Source organism: Topomyia yanbarensis, chromosome 1, assembly GCF_030247195.1.
Source record: "Topomyia yanbarensis strain Yona2022 chromosome 1, ASM3024719v1, whole genome shotgun sequence".
In the NCBI taxonomy this organism is placed as follows: domain Eukaryota; kingdom Metazoa; phylum Arthropoda; class Insecta; order Diptera; family Culicidae; genus Topomyia; species Topomyia yanbarensis.
Genome location: NC_080670.1, coordinates 178,287,715 through 178,310,711, shown reverse-complemented (window position 1 = coordinate 178,310,711; position 22,997 = coordinate 178,287,715). Strand labels below are relative to the sequence as shown.

The window sequence follows — 22,997 nt, the reverse complement described above, 5'->3', positions numbered from 1 at the left end:
ATATTAATTAAACTAGCTTTAAGGGGGTTGCCATAGAAAACGCCTTATAACTCGATAACCTTTAGTCCTACAAGCTCAAGTTCTTCGACAAAATTCTTCACTGTGAGCATTTCTAAAACTTTGTCGAAGACACCAACTTTCTACCTCGTCAGTATAAAAAGTTTTTTTTAGTTCGATCATAGTAAGCCATGCGTAATTTCAACTGCATCGTAATGAAAAATGACGCGGTGGGCAAATCCGACCTCTAAATAGTGGGGTAAATCCGACCGCTTTTTTGCTAAGAAAATGTTTATTTATCAAATTGAAATATATTTTTATTGTCATTTTATATTATTTTTATGAAAAATGGTTCATAATTACAAACGAAAAACACAAAAACGTGATGATTATAGTATTCGTCAAGCAATTGCAGCGATGTAAATGGAAATATCATTACGGGCTACTGCTCGTGATTTTAGCATTCCAAGATTGACATTCAACTACATTTTCTTCATGTTACAATTCAATAACACAACATTCATTGATTTATAATTGAAAAACCATAAAATTTGGATAATATCTGCACTAAATCAACCAAAACCATAGGGAGTCGGGTTTACCCCACCATTTTTGAAAACAGCAAAAATGAACATTTTCGTAAAGCGCTTGTATCTCAAAATATTCCCAAGTTCCGAATAAAATTCCATGTATAGAAAGTTGCCCACACTGAAAAAAATCCAAACGTTAATTCTATTTGCTTCAAACCGCTTAAAATTCATATGAAGAAGAAATACTATTATCACGCGCACACATACCGTCTATGTGTCAACGGTGTCAACTGTATAAACTATGTATGCACACACATAAGTTATATGTGCATATTGTTATAGAATGGGGTTTTATGTGCCTAATAGTTATGAAATGTGAATGTAAGATTAATACTTCTTGTAAATACACACATTAGGTTTATGTGCCAGCAAATAGTGTCTATATATCTCCGTTAATTGCAAAAATCTATGTGTAAAGTCAATAGGCATAACGTTTACTTTTTTTTGAGTGCAGGAGTCTAACCTTTAATTTGGTATATAAAACGACTTGATCCGATGTAAAATGAGCATTTTACAGCCAAAACCATTTACTAGGTCGGATTTACCCCACCTTACCCTAGTGATAAACAAGATTCAAGTTTGATTCAATCAATGCTGCTGTTTGAAATTACCAACAAATTCATTTGTTGGCTTTTCAATAGTTTCAACAAATATTTTGTTTGAAACAACAAAATCATGATAAGTTCAACCGAACAAACAAGTTCGAAGAAACAAAACAAATCTTTAGTATTAATCAAAGAAAAGAACAACTCAAATTCAGTTGAAATCAAGCAAAGATTATTATGTGGTTTTTAACAAAGGGATCAGTTCGTTCAAACAAATTTTATTTCGTTTCAATAATGTTTCTATTTAAAATGCAAACAAGTATTTGTTGAACTAAACCAAATTCATGTTTTCGAGAATAACTGCGATCGTACAAAAGTAGAGCGCAGCAAATGACATTTCTGACGAGTTGGGGCTCGGAAAGTAACGTTTTGTAACACAGCGTGTTTTGCTTCATACAAAAATAAAAACAATCGAAGTTTTGGTCAGATCGCGCGGCTCCAAACGTTCCTGCGGTGCTAAATAGTGATGGAAAATGATCTTCGCTTATCTGAAACCTTATTTTCGCCACCTGATAGTAATCGGACTGGCGGTCCTGTTGTTTGTGATCCTTTCCCGGGAACCGGAGGATATTCAACCCCACCAACAAGTTGATCGTGACGAAGAAATTTCGTCCGACGTAAAATTATTCACCGACATTGAACTAGAACAGTACAACGGCCGTGAAGGTAGTCCTGGTCTCTATCTCGTTATCCTTGGCTATGTGTACGATGTGGCGAGCGGAGTCAAACATTACGGTCCAGGAGAGGCGTATAACATGTTTGTTGGTCAGTGCGCGTTATAACTAATGTTATAAGGAATTTTAATATGTATATTTTCAGGCCATGATGCTTCGAGATCCTTCATAAGCGGAGAGTTTGAAGCATATCATCCAGAGATGTCGGATGTTTCATCTCTTACCGATGGCGAACTAAAAAGTCTCGTCAAATGGAAATCATTCTATGATGAAACTTACGTGTACAAAGGTAAACTCATTGGACGCTACTTCGATGACCGTGGCAGACTGACCGATTATCATAAGGTAATCCTTGAACGGGCAATTAAAGCGGAACAGAAAGAGACTGAACCAAGACAGCAATATCCGTCATGCAATGTTGAGTGGAAGGAAGAGACCGGTACGCGAGTTTGGTGTACATCCCGCTCCGGAGATGGTGTGGAACGTGGATGGGTGGGGAAGCCGAGAAGGTACGCGAAAGAACCGAACCCGTACTGTGTTTGTGTGCCAGATGATGTCAGTACGTCTGATACTTCGTTGGCACCTTTTGCGGACTGTGATGTAAGTAGTGAGAGCTGTTTCGTGATGGAAACGAAAACGGTATGAGTCTGGGGGAAAGTATTAGTTTCATTCACATAACTGAGTAAGATACATTTTTCAATGCTACGAAAATGTTTAACAATAAGAAAAGTACATGACAATGCGCGGATCAAGTTTGTTTCTCAGTGCACCGTATCGATGAAATCGGTTAACTAAAAATATATTTATTTACCCAAATAATGGTGACGTTTACATATCACATTCAACAGTTTGCTTGGTATCTTATATCGTCTCAGAAAAAGTAGTCTAGTTATTTCAAAGATGCAAAATTTATGTTAAGACCGTATAAAACTACTTCCATCGCACCGGGATGCAGAAATTTAAAACTGACAATAATATAAGGTAAAGGTAAAGTATCTACATTATCAAAAGTGTCAATGCTTAGAACACATTCCGATAAACCGTTTCGGTTGATGCCTGCGCCTCATTCTGACCATGTTGTCCAGACTGATTCTGGTTTTGTTGCGACTGCTTTTGCTCCTTGTTCACACCATATTTCCGAATGTTCTCTGGTGAATAATCCAGAATACGTCGCTGCTTCTTGCGGTTGAACTGCTTTTGTTTGTAGTAAATCTTGAGGGCACCTTTGATCATCACAAAGGCAAAACCACCAACCAGCGCCCGTTGGAAATTGTTCCGAATCGAATCGAAGAAAACATTGCCCACAATGGCGGAAATGGTAGGTAACAGAAGAGCACCGCACAATAATCGGGTTCCCGAGAGAGGATCCGCCGTTATAACCGTTCCAGGCGGGAGTGCGTTTGGAGCTGTAGGAGAATTGGCACCACTGCTGTACATCGGATCATCCTCCAAGTTTCTGCAAAGGCAGTAAATTCATTGCTAACATACCGAAATAATTACAAAAAATAAATATTCGCTACTCACGATATAGGTAACAACAGACTAAGCATCGGAAACTTCCGGACGCTGAATGACTTGGTCTGTAGAAACCGCAGCACAAACTCTTCCCATCGAATCATTCTCCCGAATACAAGTCCGATGGGAATCGCAGGAAGTCCAACCAGCAATACGATTGGTTCTGCTCTTTCCATCAGTGCTATACCTTCATCATATCCGACGGTCTGTAAAACTGTAACCGCTCCATATGTAACGGCCGTCCAGTATATCGAACCAACAATGACTCCAGCGGTCAGAAATGGGCTAATCTGCTTGATCACGGTGTCAATTCCTTCTAAAACATTTGCCAGGGCTCCCATAGTCGGTAGTACAATGATGTACTCACTCTGACACTGCGGACAGCTAACCCTCTTGAACGTGTTCCCTTTCTGTTTCTCATCTACCCATCGCTGTAGGCAGCTTTGGTGTACCCATTTCGTGGCACCACGACAGTTGCACGGTTGAACCCATGGGGCCAGTTTGTCATCCTCTTCCGAGGCGAAGCAGACCCAACAGTAGCGATCATCGATAGTACTACCACCAACACCACCACCGTCATCCTGAGATGTGCTCGCAGCCACAATTGAATCCTGCACGGTTGTTGTTTCAACTGGAGCAATGGAGGTCATTGCTTTAGTGCTAGAATACCACTCGTTGATTACGGTTTTCTTTCTGATTAGAAAGGAAAATAAACCATATGATTGGGAGAGGAAAAAGGAAAGTCCTTCAGTTTTTTTTATTTCAATTATTCTTACCTTTAGTCTGACGTACTAGTTTACAAAAGGCTTTCCAATTGTTGCGTTGTAAAACACAGCTTTTGAGAAAGGTTAAACACTAGATAGTAACAAAATATTCCTTTTTTGACCGCGAATCTCCGTGATTTTATACTATTAATTCTCGATGTTGATTTTCAATTGCACGACGGACGTGTTTGTCATTTCATCAGCAGTCACGAATGTGTCATCATTAGAAAATCCGAGAGAAACCGAAAGTTGCCGATGTATGAAAGCACACCTTCTTTTCTGACACGCAAAAAAAATGTTTTGCAAATTGAACTCAATAAAAAATTCTGCGAAAAGAGAAGTATTTTCGAGAGAGTGCGGTATTACAGTTTATCTTTATCCTGTTAAACAGAACTTCTGAAAAAAACGGAATCTTGGTCATGTTTTTTATGAAACGCGACTTAGGATTTCGGTTAAATTTTGCTAAAAATTCTAATAAAAAATCCGTTCAGAAATCTAACCGCACAGAAAAAAAAATGTTGGTAAAAATAAAAGTTGTTCACTCTTAGCAAAAAACAACCAACCAAGAAATCTAACCGCACAGAAAAAAAAATGTTGGTAAAAATAAAAGTTGTTCACTCTTAGCAAAAAACAACCAACCAAGAAATCTAACCGCACAGAAAAAAAATGTTGGTAAAAATAAAAGTTTTTCAATCTTAGCAAAAACAACCAACGCGTACTCTTAGTTTGAAAATAACACTTATATTTTTATCACTATTCTTCATTAGCTTAAAAGGAAAACTTATTTTGATTATTATTCTTGATTAATTTAAAAGTTTTACTTTCACCCTAATAGTAGGCGTTGGTTATTTTTTGCTAAGAGCAGAACACTCTTACTTTTACCTATATTTTTTTCTGTGTGCGACTCCTGCGGCAAATTCGACAAAATTCTCAGGATTTTCCTGAAATTCTGCAATTTTAATGATATCCTTATCATTATCATCGTACCCAAAAATCCAGATGCTACGAATGTATTTTATGGCGTTTTCGTTTTTGACAGTGCACTACACCGACGTAGTCGGTGCTACACCCATTCAAATTTGGGTGTAATCAGTCTATCTCTTTTTTGCACTACACCAGTGCAGAGCTTAAAAAATGATATCCCAGCGTGAACTTGAAAGAAAACGAAATTCAATTCATTCCCACTGCGATGTCATTCGTTCTCCCGACGCAGCGCATTCAGGTTCGGACATATTCAGTTTCAGAAGCAAACTGTATTTTTTGTCTATGTGCAAAAGTACACAAGATATAGGGTAACCAACCTAATTTGGACCCATACATATTTTGGACTCTGTTAATGTATTTGCCTCCTACACTGCCAAGTTTCTCTGCATTTGTTTGGTTTGGTGCAGCAATTACATTCCTTGGGTTGTCTATTAAGTTTCAATATCATTAGTTCATCTCTAATTGTTTAAAATTAAACAGAATCCACAGTTTTCAAAAAGATGGGTGGGTAATGTCAGAGACATAACCGGAGTGAAGTAGAATACACTTTAGACTGGTTATACAAATGCTACAATTTTGACTATCTTCTGATAGGTTGTATTGAAAGCAGATATTTCGTTATTTCTAATGGAAATACCGAAATATCGATACACGTACATAGAAATCTAAAATATTCGAACATATTTATCTATATGGTAATCCTAAAAAGAGCATTTAATGAATGTTATTGTAAATTGAATCATTACACGAAACTGTTAACAAATCACACAAATGATAACTTTTTATTTCGTGCCATTCTACGACATGCCGACGATATTATTCACAAGGGGCTCACTTACTATCCAACGCTCTTGGCAAGCCACTTTCTGATGCTTGTAATAACAAAACTTCAATTGCATTCTTTGTTGATAAATGATGGCTCTGAAAAGGGCCTTTTGTTTGGGCAGTATTCGGAATTTAGTTGGAGCTAGTGTTTTGTGCCATCTGAGACGGCGTGCTTGGTGAACTTTTCTGACAGCTACAAACGGACGGCCGCTTCTTCTTGTATCCTTTAACAATGTTCGGAAACATTTAGATCGACGTATATGGTACGACGATACAAACAAACTGATATTGAGCAGCAGCATGCTAAGTTTTTATACCTGACTACAGCTCGTCCTTTTTTGTGTTGTCCTCAATATGTGTTCTTCGTAGCTCATCCTCTTCGTTGGTCGATACACAAACAAATTGTGTTGAACGCGTCGGAGTGCCATTTACTTAGTAGCTGTAATGGAATACCTTGCTGTTAAAGTGTTGAAATTGGAAGGAAATGCTGCCCGTGACAACAAAAAGTCGAATTATCCCACGTCTTCAGCAGCTGGTGATTTGTAAAAGTTGAACAAACTGCTCTCTGTAGTGACAATTGTTCAGGGCGGTGTCTTACCAAATATCCAAGCCGTACTGCTTCCCAAGAAGACCGAAAAGAAAGCATAAATCGAACTCCTACTTACCAAGCAAATGCTCTTGTAAAAACCGTTATTTTCAGGACGACCACATATTTTTTGATAACGAACAAAATTGAAATTGTGTTTCCAATACGGAGATTATCGAACACTCAGGGTAAAGAGAGTAATGTAATACGGCACCTGACATTTTCCTGCACACCATCAGCATTCGTAGATTAAATCGGAGATGCATTTTACACCGAATGGCGAATTTGGTGATTCCCTGGATTTTATCACGAAGAACCTTGCGATGACGCTTGGTACGGGAACGCAAACACGATACCGCTCATTGTACCGTCCGGGCGAGCATGTTGCTCGTGTGGTAAGCGAGCACCCACTGATACAACACAAGCTCGCGTGACCTGTATATATAACATTCCCGTATGTAATGAAACGCTTACATGCTCCTTTTTGACGGCTCTGCGTGAGATGTGCTTGCAAATTGCGCATTTTCATCGCTGTTTTCGAAGGATTTTCTAAAAATCCTTGTTTTGGTTTATTTATAGTAGTCGCACTAATTCCGAAAGTTTATACGAAATACGTGCACGAATTTCCGATCAGATAGTGCAAAAATATTGCGATTTCGATCAGTAGAACGAAAGATATGCGCATTTCAAACCTGAGAAAATTTCTCAACTGAATTTTTTGAAACGGGACCCCATATTGAAACGTTAGAAGTATTCTACTTCAAAATATCACCGAAAACGTTTCATGTTTCAACGATAGCCAAGAGGAACCGGTGGAAATGATACATTTTCAAATTGGATTTAAATGCACAATTATAATATTTTTTATCGATTTAATTAGTTTGTCTGATTTTGTATTATGCATGTTACGTGTTTGAAAAGGTTTCTTCGTAATGTTTTATCTAAAAAATCTTAAATAAATGGTGTCCACAATATGTCTTTAAAAATTGATATCAACTTATTTTGGACACCCCTCGATTTTCTTTCTTGGCAGCTATATGTTTATCGAGTTAGAATAATCAAAAAGTGAAAAATTTCGTAACGGTAGGTCGCCTGCTCTTTTTGGTCAAATTATTGAAAAATGCTCAAACCAATGAATGTCGAAAATCAAACGTTTGAGGAACATTTTATTGAAAACCATAATATGACCAAAGAGGAGACTTCTGAAATCCATGGCGAAGAATTTGTTGAATTCGACGAGCTATATGTTGACAAATCTAAGAGACATATCACAGCTAAATAATGATAATAAGAGTGCTTGCTGAATTCCTAGAATCTCCTTAAACACTCACACGAACAGGAACATCACGATTCAAGCGACGTAGTCCTGCTGTTTTAACATTGCGCCAAACAGTTGACATCCACAAGGCGAAAACTGAAGAAAAGTAAAGGAAGAGAAACAAAGAAAAACTGAGCTTAGAAAGAATAACAAGAAACCACGTCGTAAACAAAAGAATTAAAAATTAATATTTAGTACAAGAAGATTCCTGACGAACTTTGAACCTTGATTTAACATCCACTTGAGGATGTTACTCCATTATACTGCTACAGATGAATAGTTACACGAAATATATTATTGTTAACTCTATTGCATAACATTTAATGCTGCTTTGTTAAGTCTGCAGTAACCTAATTGTACCGAAAGTTTTTCTATTTCTCAAAATGATAGAACTAAAAAATACTTCGTGCAGTCAGCCTTCCATATAAAGATTAATGTATCATTTTTGATTGGCAGTCACTGATTTGCTTATGTTCTTCTTTCATGCATTAAATATCCTGCAAAGAGAACAAGTCAGTAGGTCAGTTTAGAAGAAAAAACTTTACTGTTTCCAAAATATATTCAGTCACATTCAGTGTGTCCAAAATATGCTTGGAACACTGTACAAATTAGTGTGGAAGGGTCCGAAATGTGAAAAATTCATGCTGTCAAGAAATGTCATTTTCGAGTTTATGTCAATGTATAAAACATCCTTTGACAGTTTTCTTTCAAGAACAGTAATTTTGGAGCAGACTCGTGCATGTATTGTATGTATTAAAAAACATAGGCAAGTAAATATTTTTTGACGATCACGCAATTTCACTTCCTCTAGGGGTCCAAAATTGGTTGGTTACCCTAGATTGCACAGTTCACCTCGATTAAAGGAGAACGAAAGAAGTCACCTTTGTTAAACTTCTCCCCTACTCGCGTAGGAATCTTGCCGGGAGCTTCCAAAATGCTGTTTCCTGATGCATGATCGTAAGAAACGTAAATTCTTTATTCAATTTTATTTTGCGTTCGACAGGCATTGAATTGGTCGTTCTTGTGTACAAAAAGAAACCTTTTGGATGCATCCGGCTGTTAAAATAACAGTGGATGTCTGCTTTAAACTGCCTGAAGATAAGTTATTCGGCATTGCTTATTTTTATAAACATCTTCGTATGGTATTTTGAAAAATGCTTTAATCCTAGTTTTAATCCAATATTAATCGAAATTCTACTGGGTCTCATAATCTACACATAAGCCTCGACAAACATATGATGTTGATAGTAAACAAAAGAGAAAAGTTTTCTCTTTCATTACCTCTATGAACTGTGTTTGGCCAGTAATGGTTTGTCCGGAATTTCCTCTCAGAGAGAATTTTGACAGATGGCTTTTTAGCCGTAATCATATGTTTGTCGGCTAGTAGAAAATGTATAAAAATCTCAGCAGCATACCCAGTTAAACTCATTCCAAAACCGGTGCGGAATCCTGAATGGAGTCAGTATGGATTCCAAATCAAATGTAACAACCGATTCTGAGTCGGAATCGGTTGTTGCATTTGATTTGGAATCCATACTGACTCCATTCAGGATTCCGAATCAAATTCCAAATGGTTTGACCGGGATAAGAGACGGAAATTAAAAATACATAAGCTCTGCATATTTTTATTTCTCAGTGTACATCACATGCAGTGTTGCCATTTTCCAACACTATTTTCAATTATTGGCATACCTTCTTCTCACAACCCCAACTGACATTTTACGCTGTCTGCTGCTTCTTCGTCATCGCAGAAACGAATAAAAAAGACCTGCGTTTCACTTTTTAGAAAATTCGTCCAAAATTTCTTAAAATATCTTCCCTATAGTGATTAAATTCATACCTGATTGTGTATGTTCAGTGTCGAACCGTACCTGCCAAGCACCGTGCGGTGAAACGGTAGCATAATCGACGCGTTCCCGAGTGTGCCTCCAGATAACAGCCCACAAAAATCGATTATTGATCTTACCCTTCAAGGCAAGAATGGCTACAAAGGCGACACCGACCGCGACGGGTACCGTCCCGGGTGCCCGCGGTGTGGCTCGTGTGCTAGCAAAACTGGAAGCTTCGATTGAGTCCGGAAACTATTACGAAGCCCATCAGATGTATCGCACACTGTACTTTCGGTATCTGTCACAGAAAAGGTACGAGGAGCTACTGGATCTTTTGTACAAGGGCGCTCTGACGTTGTTAAATCATGACCAGCATACGAGTGGGGCAGATCTTGGAATGCTTATCGTCGATACACTGGAGAAGGCTAAAATAGTGGAAGAAGCTGACAAATGGATGCAAAAAATTGCATTGTTGCTTAGTAAAATTCAACCAAGTGTAGTTGAGAGGGAAACGCTTTTGGTAAGTTAATAGATAAACAATTCAAAGGTTTAAATTAACTAATACCTATTCCTCTTGTAGGTGAAGGCCGTCAAATGGAGTGCTAGCGTATCAAACTCGCAGGTGGGGCACCCGCTGATGCACAAGCTAATCGCACAGATTATGTGGAATGAAGACAATCTGGCCCAAGCGCGACATCATTTTCTACTCTCAAAGGACGGAAACAGTTGCGGTCATATGCTGATCCAGCTCAGCCAAACCAAGGGTGTACCGTCGGAAATGGATCTATTTATAGCTCAGGTTATATTGCAACAGCTATGTCTCAAGGAAATTGCGACGGCGGCGGAAACATTCGCTACCTACACCAAGTACCACCCGAAGATTGCTTGCAGTGAACCACCGTTCATCACACCGTTGCTGAATTTCATTTTCTTTCTGCTGCAAGCGATTGAGGCTAACCAGCGTAAACTGATTGTATTTCGTACTTTATGTGAACTGTACAAGCATTCACTGGAGCGAGATCCATCCTACGAAAAATATCTGCAAAAGATTGGCGTTATATTTTTTGAAGCCAGCCAGCCGCAAAGACCACAAACCGAGGGAATAGGAGGAATCTTCGGAGACCTGCTAAGTCAATTCTTCCAGGGACTGGATGATGATCTGGATGACGAACCGGCTTCCGGCAGTGATCAGCGAACAGGAACAGCAGCAACCGGTCAAGCGGTCAAGGAGGAACTGGATTAGCTGCGAACTGCGCTATAAAATTTTGTTTTAGTTTGCTTGCTATTGGGCTTTGAGTGGTAGCGATGCTAGAGCTGAGCCGGTGACCATCGACACGACTAGTGCCGAAGGAGGAATTCATCAGACAGATTTTAATGTCCTAAAGCTTCACTAAGAGTTGTATCCACCTAACCGTCTGTCTAGTGAGTTCAGCTAATCGGATAATAAATAGTCTAATCATGAAAAGGACATATTATATGCGTTTTTTTTGTAAATAAAGACATCCTTATGTGAAAGTGACAAATATGTTTCTGTTTTTTGTCTTCTCCTAAAGTTAATGCTAGGGATGTCAGGGGCAAATGTTTATCAGGAGGAGTTTGGCCTACGTTTTGTGTCAGGCATGCTTGAGTGTCTTGGAAATAATCGAAGAATCGGTGCTTTACTTTGCCTTTACGCGATTTCACTGTGCGAAAGAGCGTTCTAATTTTTAGTTTATTTCTCAATATGGGTGAAATGGTGTATATGTTGACTCATCGAATTACCTAGTCCTCTGGTGCAGTAAAGAAGTAAGCTTCCTCGTCAGACTGCTGAGACACGTAATTAGCGGACGCTTGTTTATTATGTTAACAGTCACTTCCAATGGGCCTAAATAATCCAAAATCGTGAGGAAGGATCGATAGAAAACGTAGATCGAAAGACTGTAACATTGTTTCCAGAATCAGCTTCCTCAACCAGCAGAGTAAGCGTGTAGAGCGGACTGGACTTCTCGATCGCTGGCCATTGTCTTACCCGGGCTATCCAGACCTGGGACAGGGCATTGAGGATACGAAAAAAAAACTTAGTCAAATGTGACGCAGAATGAGAGGCTATGTGAGACGACAGATAAAATGAACCAAAACAAAGAAAACATCTATTCGTAGGTCCCTTGCCGGATTCTGACCAGAACCTTCAACCCATCCACAAAACACTTGTTACAGTTATGTTATAAAAATACTAATTTGTGGTAAATGAAATTGTGTGTGTACGTTAGTGATGAATGAAATCGGTCACCTGTTTGGCCGATGAGGCCACATGTTTAACAAGTGACATATGAGCTGTCAAAGAAAACGGAAGCAGTAGGAGAAGGAAAAGAAGACATTAGGTCTGTTCCAGTACCAGGAGAAACTGGAAGTACTCCGGAGAAAATCGTTCCTGTACTCTCTTCTTCTCTTTTTTCTTCTCCTGGTAGCAAACCGGAGTAAAAAGGGGCAAAAATTTTTTGCTCCTGTTTACTCCGGAGTGACTTCCGTGTACTGGAACAAACCTATTCAATTTTAATCCGGCCCCAAGAAGGGATAGTGGAGCTGATTGTGAGGTGATTTTGGAAATTGTGCAGACAATCGGGGATTAATGTAGAGTAATGATGGGGAAATATGCGTTAGTGTCACGGTCGGAATGGAAAAATAAAAATAGTACCCTGCAGCTAGCTAAATAGACAGACCAACTAATGCATGTCGTGTCGAACGAGACTATGCGATTGTTTATAAGAAACTTGCTTACTGTCAGGTCGAATCTATCATGGAACGCTGCGCGACGCTAGTTGCTCAAAAGATGACGTCAGACAAAAGGTAAGTATGCATACACCATTCCCTAAGCATTTATTTGAACAATGCGGGTCCTCCGAACTTTGAAAATATTGTGAAACGCATTCCGACAGGATACAGACCAAAATGTTTCCGCAAGACACACTAAATCGAGTAACCTGCATGTCAGTAAACAGTAAATATGTAAAACTGTCAAATGTAAATAGATGAATTACAAAACCTGAGTATCAATTATCTATCTTGAAACCTCTGGATGGGTTTCCAGAAGTGTACATGATGGAATCGAATATATTGTGAACAATTACCCGAGTAGTGGATGAAAGTGGTGGAGGAAGAGAACAATTCGACGTACCGACGAGCATACGCAAGCAACATCAACAACTTCAAGACCAGTCGCACCTGATTCACATCGACATGGCGGAAGTAATTTGAACACCACCACTAATAATATAGCAGAGGAATGAGCAGGCAGAATGATTAGCTACGTCATCTACTGCGGCGGAAACCGAGACCAGCACAAGAACGAAGGTGAGGACAGGCGTAGATTAAAGGTAATGCACAACCATCTATGTTGCGTCGAGAGAAGAATACTTTAATGTTAAACTATCATTCTGGATGAGGTGGAAACATTCGCCAGATCGAAAGGAATGAATGATGACACATGACATCAATCAAGCAGGAGGATGCACTTGTTTGGTACGCTCGAGATATGCTATGCGCAGGTTGAGATCTTGGACAGCGTTCAAGCGAGAGATTCGCAAGAAACTTATCCGGCGGATCCGCACATGTGGTTGGGATTGAGAGTTCATGTGGTAGCCATAAAGAAAAACCTGTTAGGAGTGAATATGGTAGCAGAGGGCTTGTATCCAAGCTACGAGTCTGTTCAGTTGCAGGAAATCAGCTCGTGGAGAAGATTCAAGATATTCCCAACATTCACATTGATATTATTCTGTTACATATGTGAGCGAAAAGTATATTCACTGCGCAGCTGGTTCTCTCGTAGGATGCAGGAGTAACGGGGAAGCGACAGAAGTGAAAAAAAATTTCGCTGCGATTTAAGAATCCCTCATCCATTCCAGAATTTCAAAACATGGATTCGATCATCACGAATCCCGGACAGAACAACTGACTACATACAGTAATCATCGTGATAAAAACAACAACGCTTGATAGTGGCGCAAGAGTCTATCAGGAAAGTATGTAAAGCTGGGCGAAGAGCTATCTTTGCGAAAAGTTATTGTAGAAGGAGGCATCAAAACAAGTGATGGACCACGAGATAGGATCAAACGTTTTACCCGACTGCCCGTAGTTTACAACAATTGAAATGCGAAAATTCAAACGCTGTTGATATCTACTATTCCGTACTCTGCGATCTTAGGAATGAACTTCTGTATAAAAAATTCGGAGTGAAAGCGATCTGTTCTACTAAGGGAACCGAATAGCAAGATACACAGTTGAGAAAAGACTAGTCAATGAAGAAGCTGACCATTGAACAACAACAGCAACTTCAATATATGGTTGCAATGTTTTCAAAAGCGAAAGAGGGGAATCTAGGCAGAACCTTCTTGTATGACCATCGAATTGATGTCGGACAGGCAGCACCGCGCAAGCAATACTACTACCCAACGTCGCCATATGTATTGAAGGGGGTGAACCAAGAGATCGACAGAATTATTTCACTGGAAGTAATCGCGGATGCGTTGTATTCACTGTGGACTAACCTTCTGGTAGCGGTGAAAAAAAGCGGAACAGTACGGCATTTGCTTGGGTGCAAGACAGCTGAACTCCGTGATGACTACTAAAGGCTATAGAGTATCTCAGAACTCCACGATTCTAAGCAATTTCGGCAGCTGCGATTACATTTCATCAATAGATTTAAAGGTTGATTTGGTTGGAATTCATTAGCAAACCAAAGGGTCAACGATCGAGGGTATAAGGGCCCGGTAACTATCGACGAAGAAAGTTGAAATTATCAAATCAAGTCAGAAGAGTGAAAGTAAAATCGAAGTAAAGAGAAGTGAAGCTGGGTATAAATTCAAGAGTGAACTGCGAGTAGAAAAGCAGAAATAAGGAATTGAATAGTTAACCGGCAAATTCAGACTTATAGCTAGTTGACCGTCCCCTAAACTAAACAATGTGAACCCTCGACCTTCCTCCAAAGCCAATCCGCCATTTTGATATCCCCAATTGTGTTCACAGGACACCATAATTTTGTGGCCTAGTAAAGCCCTACCGTGTTCGCTCATCGATTATCTACGCCAGAAACCGAGCATAACCGACCGAACGAACCAGTCTTCGAAGCTCGAGTCCGTCAACATATTCGGTAGGTTCGCGTAGAAGACCGGTAGCGAGCGACATAGCCGTAGCAGAGCCATGTGGAGTTGCGGAAGCCGAGGACGAAAAATAGTGGAATTCGTGGTGGAGTGGCAGTCACAACGAGCTAAAATGAAGAAAGAATAAGCACAGAGAACAGACGTCCATCTTCAGCATTCAACTTGTGTAAATTCCCTAACGTTTTTAAGGTAGTTGGGATATCTTCACCAGGTGCGCTACTGTCATGTTTTTTAGTGGCTGAGGTCGACTGAATTGACAGCGGTTATACATCTACCCAGTCAAATCATTCTGTAACCGGTTCGGAATTCTAAGTGGATTCAGTATGGATTTCAGTTCAAATGCATCAACCGATTGAGTCGGAATTGGTTGTTTCCATTGAGCTGGAATCCATTCAGGATTCCGAACCGGTTTCGGTATAGGTTTGACGGTTAGTTGGGATAGCTGGTGTGGCGGCGCTAGTGTTTTAAATTATATTAATTCAAATGTTTACACAAGTTTTTTTGTTCGATCATGAATGTCTGTTCTCTGTGGAATAAGTGTTGGCAGAATTGAATAAAAGAGGGGTTTGCTCGATGATACTTACCAGGTGTTTTCTTGACCGCGATTAGCCATGAGCGTATGCCGACCCTGAGACATTGGGAAAGGAAGTCTCATATTTACTGGGTAGTAGTGATACGCGAGTTACAGTTTTAACGCAACCCCTAGGGTTAACAAAATGAACTAAAAAACGGTGTCGATGGTATCCGTCGCTAGCATTTCAATCTGTGCCTAACAGACAAAAAATAAGAATTATTGCAAATACATTTAATTTAACAGAGCTTGGTAGTTTGTATTTGTTTCCATGGATGTTTATGGGCATCAATTGAGCAAGAATTCCTTTTTATTGATGACACCTGCGCTGATGAAACTGTGTTGCTCTTCAAAGTCCGGTCGCTTATACGGCGTAGATTTATGAATTGATCGCTCCAGATAGACAAGGCTTGAAGACTTATGATGGAACAAAGTCGTAGAAAAAACTAAAAGGACTCGAACAGAGGGTGGCGGTGTGGTACACAGAACATTGCTAGAATTGGTTTGGTCAGGTATTCTCGTGGTGACTTATTTTTAATGGACCCCAACATCCCTGCGTCTGCGAGATCGGTACGAGTTACAGTATGTGCATGGGTAAGTCTTGTGTAGTTGATTCGGATACGGGGCAGAATTTTTTGTTCAAGTCGACTGTTCCAGTCGGTTCATGTTATGCGTGTACCATTAATTTTCTGGAGGTGGTCTTGACTACTTATCTGATGTGATACAAAGTTGTTCTCCATTTGTTTTCGGAATTCTTTGAAAATGTCAGCGGCCGGAACTTCCTTAGTAATCAGTCTCCACACACGGCACCTTGCATGTGCCGCGAAGAACTTATCTGGGACGCAGTCAACAGAGTGGTTACGAGTATACTCTCCGAACTGCAGAGAAAGCGGCGTAGGGACTAACGAACCCAGTGAACAAATTTTCTAGCAGAGACTGCTCTGCTAGATTTATGTAGGTCTTGGTTTAGCAGCCCTGTCAGATTTCTGCGCGTATCCTGTCGGGTTAGTTGAGCTAGGGCGAACTCGGTTTCGCTCACGTTTTCTGGCAAATTTTGACAGGAACCGAGCAAAATCCTGGTATAACTCGGACATAAACTGTGCAAAGATCCTGGCAATTCCTACCTGGTAGAATTTAGCACGAATCGAGCAAAACATCTGACAAAGATGTGGCAGGAAGCGTGCAGAGATCTTGGCCGTACATTTCTGGCTGGATTCTGGATAAAAGTGAGCAGCATCGGTTGGTTTAACCGATTCTGTCAGAAATGGTTGTTGCATTTGAGCGAATTCGTTGCCAGAATTCTCGCACAAATCGCGCAAAATGCGCGCAGAAACTATGCCAGCATCAATTTCGCTTTGCTCAACTTTTGCTAACTTTCTTCTTGCCACGCTGACCGGGAAGTAGCGTCATTGGCTAGAACGCCGCCGTGGAACCACAAAACGGGTTTCGGGAGAAATTCCGTCACCGGGAAACTCCGACGGTGTAGACTAGGTCCACCGCCGGGGACCAGTTGAGTAGTACGCGACGTAGCACCAGGTTTGGGTCGTTGGAGCGCCAGCGAACCGGACGTCAGGTTTCACCGGAATCGCCGGACGGACCACGACACCTAGCGGGTAGCCCGTGAGTTGGCTAGATCAACCGCCGGGGATTAGACCAAGTAGACCGCGTCGAATAGCTAGAAGTGGGTCGTTGGGGCGCCAGTGAACCGGAAGCTACGCTCTACCCGGAATCACTGGATGGACCTCAGCCCCTACTGGCTGGCCCGTTGAGTAGGCTAGGTCCACCGCCGGGGACTAAACCGAGTAAACGAAGCGGGTAGCTTAATGGCTCACAGAAACATGCATCGGTATCGGGGAACTCTCAGTCGAAGTCGGATAATATCTGAGTTGATCTCGACAAAGCTGGAAGCTAAATGGCTCAAGGAAGCAGGTATCGGTATCGGGGGAAATTCCTCCGTCGGGGAACTCGGTGTAGGACAAGTTCACCGTTGGGCACTATCCAAGTAGATCGTGATAAGGCCAGGAGGTAAATGACTCACGGAAACATGAGCTAAATGGCTCAAGGAATCAGCACCTAAATGGCTCACGTGAACGAGAGCTAATGGCGACGTAGTAGATGGAGACAAGAAGAAGAGAAGAATGGAGAGTTAAATCAAAGCTCATATGTCGAGCCATTCCATGAACCAAGTGAGGCTACTAGGAAGAAACAATTGCGACGAAAGCACAACGATCCCCCCACGAAGTAATACTTTGACGTAGCTGCGTTGGGAAGAAGGGCATGAAAAGTAAGGATTGTTTTTAGTGGTTAGGCACGAACACAGGGCCAATGCGTCGTCTACGGGACGATCTTATTTGGTATTACCCCAGCTGATCATATTGAGTGCTACAGACGGAGGGTGTGAGGAGGATGGTAAGAGCAGACTCGATGGCCAAGTAGCAATGGTATGGAATGGTAAAAAAAGATAGACCAACCGGTTAATCCTGAATGAGTATAGGTGAACTGAAAAAACAGAAACTTCTACCTAACACAGTTCTCATCAGGTCACGGCTACTTCAGAAAGCATCCCAAAACATTCGTTCGGTAAAGTGTTTTCCATATTGTCCGAGATATGAGTGCATGGAGGAAATCCAGGACCACGTGGTGATTGACTGCTTTAGATTCGAGGAAGTGCGAAGCAAGTTTCCAAACCTGAGGATAGGGAACTTGACGTTCTACGACAGAAGAAATGCTTATAAATGATAGGACGTTGAGCTGCGATAACATGTCAAAAACCCATGTCAAATTTGACAATTGAACAGACACTAGCTAAAGATGTGAGCAGTGACATTCGTGGTCGAGGTCGTTATCCAACTATCGATTTTGAGTTGTATATCGATAGCAGAGAAGTCACATGCACTATAATTAAGATTTCTGACAGCAGATTTACAACCGTAGATGCAATGTATCGCCAAAGGATTTTGGTTTGTTTGCCTCACGAAATACCTAACCTCAACCGGTTGTTGCAGTGCAAAATGTTTTGTTTTCCTCGCGAAATAATTCACCGCCTTTTGTTTTTTAACGAGAATAGAAAGGTCAATAGAGATATTGCGTGTAAGGGTGCTTACAGAGGGGCGGCGAGAAGCTGAGCTGGTACTGCCCAGTGAGCAAATTTTCGGGCAGAGACCGCTCTGCTAGATTTCTGTAAGTCTTGGTTTGGCAGCCCTGTCAGATTTCTGCGCGTATCCTGTCGGGTTAGTTGAGCTAGGGCGAACTCGGTTTCGCTCGCGTTTTCTGGCAAATTTTGACAGGAGCCGAGCAAAACCCTGGCATAACCCGGACAAAAACTGTGCAAAGATTCTGGCAATTCCTACCTGGTAGAATTTAGCACGAATCGAGCAAAACATCTGACAAAGATGTGGCAGGAAGCGTGCAGAGATCTTGGCCGTACATTTCTGACTGGATTCTGGATAAAAGTGAACAGCATCGGTTGGTTTGACCGCTTCTGTCAGAAACGGTTGTTGCATTTTAGCGAATTCGTGCCAGAATTCTCGCACAAATCGCGCAAAATGCTCGCAGAAACTCTGCCAGCATCAATTTCGCTTTGCTCAACTTGTGCTAACTTTCTGCTTGCCACGCCGACCGGGTGGTACTGACATTAGAATGCGAGATGCGCGAAATCTTTCTGCAGCAAAATAAAGGGATGATGTCAGAGAAAAAGCGGGCACTCTGCGCAGATCCGCTCGGTTTTCACTCTGACATAATCCATTTGGTTAGCAGCAAGCGGGTTTCTCGCATTCTCATGTCAGTTCGAGTCCCAGCTCAGCTTCTCGCCGCCACTCTGTAAACAACCTAACCCGGCAGGGTAACAATTGAGTACTGGGTAGAAAATATTTATCTTGGCCTACTCCGTAGAGTGTATTTGTTTTGCAACATCATGCTAAACGTTGTTCCGTACCGTTCACATTTATTTGTGATTTTTTGTGCATTTTCGAGATTGTGAACGATTTTGTTCGTGTAGATAGGTGCAGTAAATTTTGTTGTTCAATTTTATATAACATAGGGCTGAGATAGGTCACTGCTCTCCTCTCGCTGCAAAAGTGTGCTGACTATGCTTTACCACAGCGATGGCGCTGCGGTTTTTTTTTGGTCGACTGCGGAAGGCGCACATAGAAAAGGGAGATAGTGACCACGGTAGTGAACAGACGTCGAGAAAAATCCTAGCCAAACATGTCAAATGGTCCTAAGTGCAAATGACAGTTTCTTATTGTTTACTGTCTCTTTCGCTAATAACTCGGTTGTTTATACGTTTATTCCTTAACCCTTAGCATAATATGCTGGTCGAAATCAGAGTTTTTGGATATATCCTGACACAATATTGTATAGTTTTATGATGACGCCGTAGTAATCGAAAGAGAAAGCAAACAAAGAGATACTCTCATTTGCACTTAGGACCATTTGAAAGGTTTGTCGAGAATCCATCCATTTTCGGGACAGTTTTCCGCCACTAGTTCCGGTGAGGCAAAGTGCGCGCGTTCGACGGCAAGTTATACTGTCGAAAGTGCCTGCACGTGGTACGGGCACACGTAAGTACGGCGTTTATTCGTCACAAACGGGATAGCTGACCGCTAAGCAGTACTCTTGCTTCCCCGATTAAACGCGTTGGAATCAAAGCATGACCGTTCTCACAGTGGAGGACCAATCGAACGAGCCTATCTGTCCTCCACAGTTAATCGCAAAGGAGAACGAAGCAGAGTGGTCAAACGTTCTCCCTGGGAAATGCACTGCGGTGACTTCTGGGATCGCTTGCGGCGAGCAAAGCGGGTGTACCCCATATGGCATAATGGACGTTTGGCATAACCGGTTTGGCATAAAGACGTTTGGCATAATGGACATTTGGCATAATGCTTATTGAGAGGTAGGGACATTTGGCATAATGGACGTTTGGCATAATGGACATTTGGCATAATACCTATTGGGGGGTGAAGGGACATTTGGCATAATGGACGTTTGGCATAATGGACGTTTGGCATAATGGACATTTGGCTTAATACCTATTGGGGGGGTGAAGGGATATTTGGCATAATGGACATTTGGCATAAAATGGCATGGTATTTATAGGGGAGTGAATCCAAAATTATTATAATCAACTTTTGTCATATATACGATGTTTTATTTCGTAATTTGGAATCAACTCAAAAAAATATTTTTCATTTTGTATGAATTACGCAATCTATAAGTATTTAGATGGATCATCGCAAAAAACGACTAAATATAGGCACATTTACACACATTATTCTTAATGGGTTAAAAGGGTCCTTTGGATTACGTGGTGTAAATTCAGTAAGTAAGACTTCCGTTTTTTGATAACTTGAATAAAGAGTAACATGTACGGCAGAATACAGATGTATAATTGTGTTATTTGTAAAGAAGGCTGCATCGCTATGCTTTTCATATAATACTTAATTACTATTATGCACAGAATTGTGATGCGCCCTACTTTACATTATATATGGAGCATTCCACATAAAATTTACCGCCCCAAATTTTGTTTACCATTTGTTTCGATTTGGTTGTCTAAAATATTTGACACGTATTTTTTTCTTTCAAATAGTAGTAATTTGCTTTAATTTTTTAAAATACTTTTATTTAATCTCCAATACTGCAATAACTGAAGAAGATATTAAAAATTGTTGAAAAGATGTAATGTGTGCTTTTCTCAGTTTTCGAATGAAGTTTATTAAAAATAATCATGCTGCTTATTTAATGTAATATATTGAAAAAGTTGGATGACTTTTTTCTCTTAAAATATTTTTCTTGACGCCTTTAACATTTGGGAAAGAACATTTGAGTATTTTTGGCGTTATGAATTTTTCAGTCGAACCCTGCGCGCGCGAAGCATACCACCACACTCTTCGCTAACACGCGGGTTTGGCTGCAAGAATTTCTACACGTCAGCGCGTGCGAAGCGCATGGAGGAACCTTTCGTGCGCGCAATATGTATACTATTCTGTGCATATTAATAAATAAATAGTATATGAAAAGTATAGTGATTCGCCCTTCTTTACAAAGAACGCAATTATACTTCTGTATTCTACTGTAGTACTGTACAATGTACAGTTTACATGTTACTCATTATTCAAGCTATCGAACTACGGAAATTTCACTTGCTAAATTTACATCACGTAATCCAAAGGACCCTTTTAACCTATTAAAAATATGTTCAAATGTGCCTATCTCTAATCATTTTTTCTTTGCGATCCATCTAACTACTTACAAATTGCGTGATTCATATAATATGAAAAATATTTATTTTCTGTTGATAACAAAACAAGTAACAAAATAAAACATCATATATATGACGAAAGTTGATTATGATAATTTTGGATTCACTCCCCAATATTATGCCAAATGTCCATTATGCCAAATGTCCCTTTACCCCCCAATAGGTATTATGCCAAATGTCCATTATGCCAAACGTCCGTTATGCCAAATGTCCCTTAACCCCCAATAGGTATTATGCCAAATGTCCATTATGCCAAACGTCCATTATGCCAAATGTCCCTACCTCTCAATAAGCATTATGCCAAATGTCCATTATGCCAAACGTCTTTATGCCAAACCCGTTATGCCAAACGTCCATTATGCCATATGGGGTACACCCGAGCAAAGCGATCCGGTGATAATTCGCCATCGTCGCTAGGGAGGTTCTAACAAATGAGCGTTGCTTACTTCTCTAGCTAAAACCCAAGGATCGCTGCCGGAGCAGCCAAGAAATGCAGGACAGTAGTACGTGGTCGTAGTTGTTCCGGCCAGACAGAGGAAACCACCTGGCCTTTCCGACAGCAGTAGCAGCACAGATCGACGAAAGTACACAGCGTGTAGTGGAGAAGAGATCAAATAAATTAAACGGTAAAATTAATATTTTTTTTTGTTTGTTTACGCTTTGTTTACGTACGAAGATCTGAAATTCAGTTGGAAGCACCTTTGCCGCCCTGTTAAAAAGGGGTCTGCCGGGCACATCAGAACCGAATAAGTGCATCCTACCGGTCGCCACGTGGATCAGACTAGATCCACCGCCAGAGACTAGGTGGCAGGTCGGCGGGCACCAATTAACCTGAAGCCACACCTCACTGGGAACCGCTGGACCGATTTCAAGACACCGATACAGTTCAGTCACAGATAACAGACGTTTAGGCTAGAACAAAATTTCTTCAAAAACCTGTGTAAACTTTCAAATTAATAAACGTTGGAAATCCGTGTTTCACTATTGCCATCTGCGCAACAGTTTGCTACACGTGTTTGACAGCTGCACTCTAACTGCATTGTATCGATCACTGCGCCATCTGCAAACGTTTGCCAAACGTGGTTCAGACGTCTAATTTATTCGGAATTTCAGTAGCGGGTATTTACACACGATTCAAATCGAGCCTAAACGTCTGTTATCTGTGGTTCAGTGTACCAGCAGCATCGACCTGTTGGCAAGTGCTTCAATGGTCGCGGAACAACGTTCGCCAAACCCTCACGACTATGAACAGTTTATTAAAGGAATCCGAATTGAGTCACCCGTGCAATATTCTTTGGAACTTTTCTAATATTTTCCACAAATAATATTCAAACAACACCAG

At 40.8% G+C, this 22,997-nt stretch overlaps 3 protein-coding genes across 4 annotated transcripts; 2 read left to right on the top strand and 1 right to left on the bottom strand.

The window, feature by feature from the left end:
- Positions 1-1,603: 1,603 nt before the first annotated feature.
- Positions 1,604-2,640, top strand: LOC131683075 (neuferricin homolog). The gene is made up of 2 exons (XM_058964900.1): positions 1,604-1,957; positions 2,012-2,640. The coding sequence occupies exons 1-2, from the start codon at positions 1,666-1,668 to the stop codon at positions 2,509-2,511; spliced, it is 792 nt and encodes a 263-aa protein (XP_058820883.1). The 5' UTR covers positions 1,604-1,665; the 3' UTR covers positions 2,512-2,640.
- Positions 2,641-2,644: 4 nt separating this feature from the next.
- Positions 2,645-4,361, bottom strand: LOC131683061 (E3 ubiquitin-protein ligase MARCHF5-like). 2 transcript variants are annotated; one of them, XM_058964885.1, is made up of 3 exons: positions 4,158-4,361; positions 3,391-4,074; positions 2,645-3,322 (listed from the first exon to the last, which is right to left on the bottom strand). In XM_058964885.1, exons 2-3 carry the CDS (start codon positions 4,029-4,031, stop codon positions 2,887-2,889), a joined length of 1,077 nt encoding a protein of 358 aa, XP_058820868.1. In that variant the 5' UTR covers positions 4,032-4,074; positions 4,158-4,361; the 3' UTR covers positions 2,645-2,886. The 2 variants fall into 2 exon arrangements, with proteins under 2 accessions (XP_058820868.1, XP_058820876.1); XM_058964893.1 differs by having other exon boundaries at positions 4,174-4,361.
- Positions 4,362-9,573: 5,212 nt separating this feature from the next.
- Positions 9,574-11,212, top strand: LOC131683053 (Golgi to ER traffic protein 4 homolog). Its single transcript, XM_058964872.1, has 2 exons — positions 9,574-10,207; positions 10,268-11,212. The coding sequence occupies exons 1-2, from the start codon at positions 9,839-9,841 to the stop codon at positions 10,928-10,930; spliced, it is 1,032 nt and encodes a 343-aa protein (XP_058820855.1). The 5' UTR covers positions 9,574-9,838; the 3' UTR covers positions 10,931-11,212.
- The last annotated feature ends 11,785 nt before the right edge of the window (positions 11,213-22,997 follow it).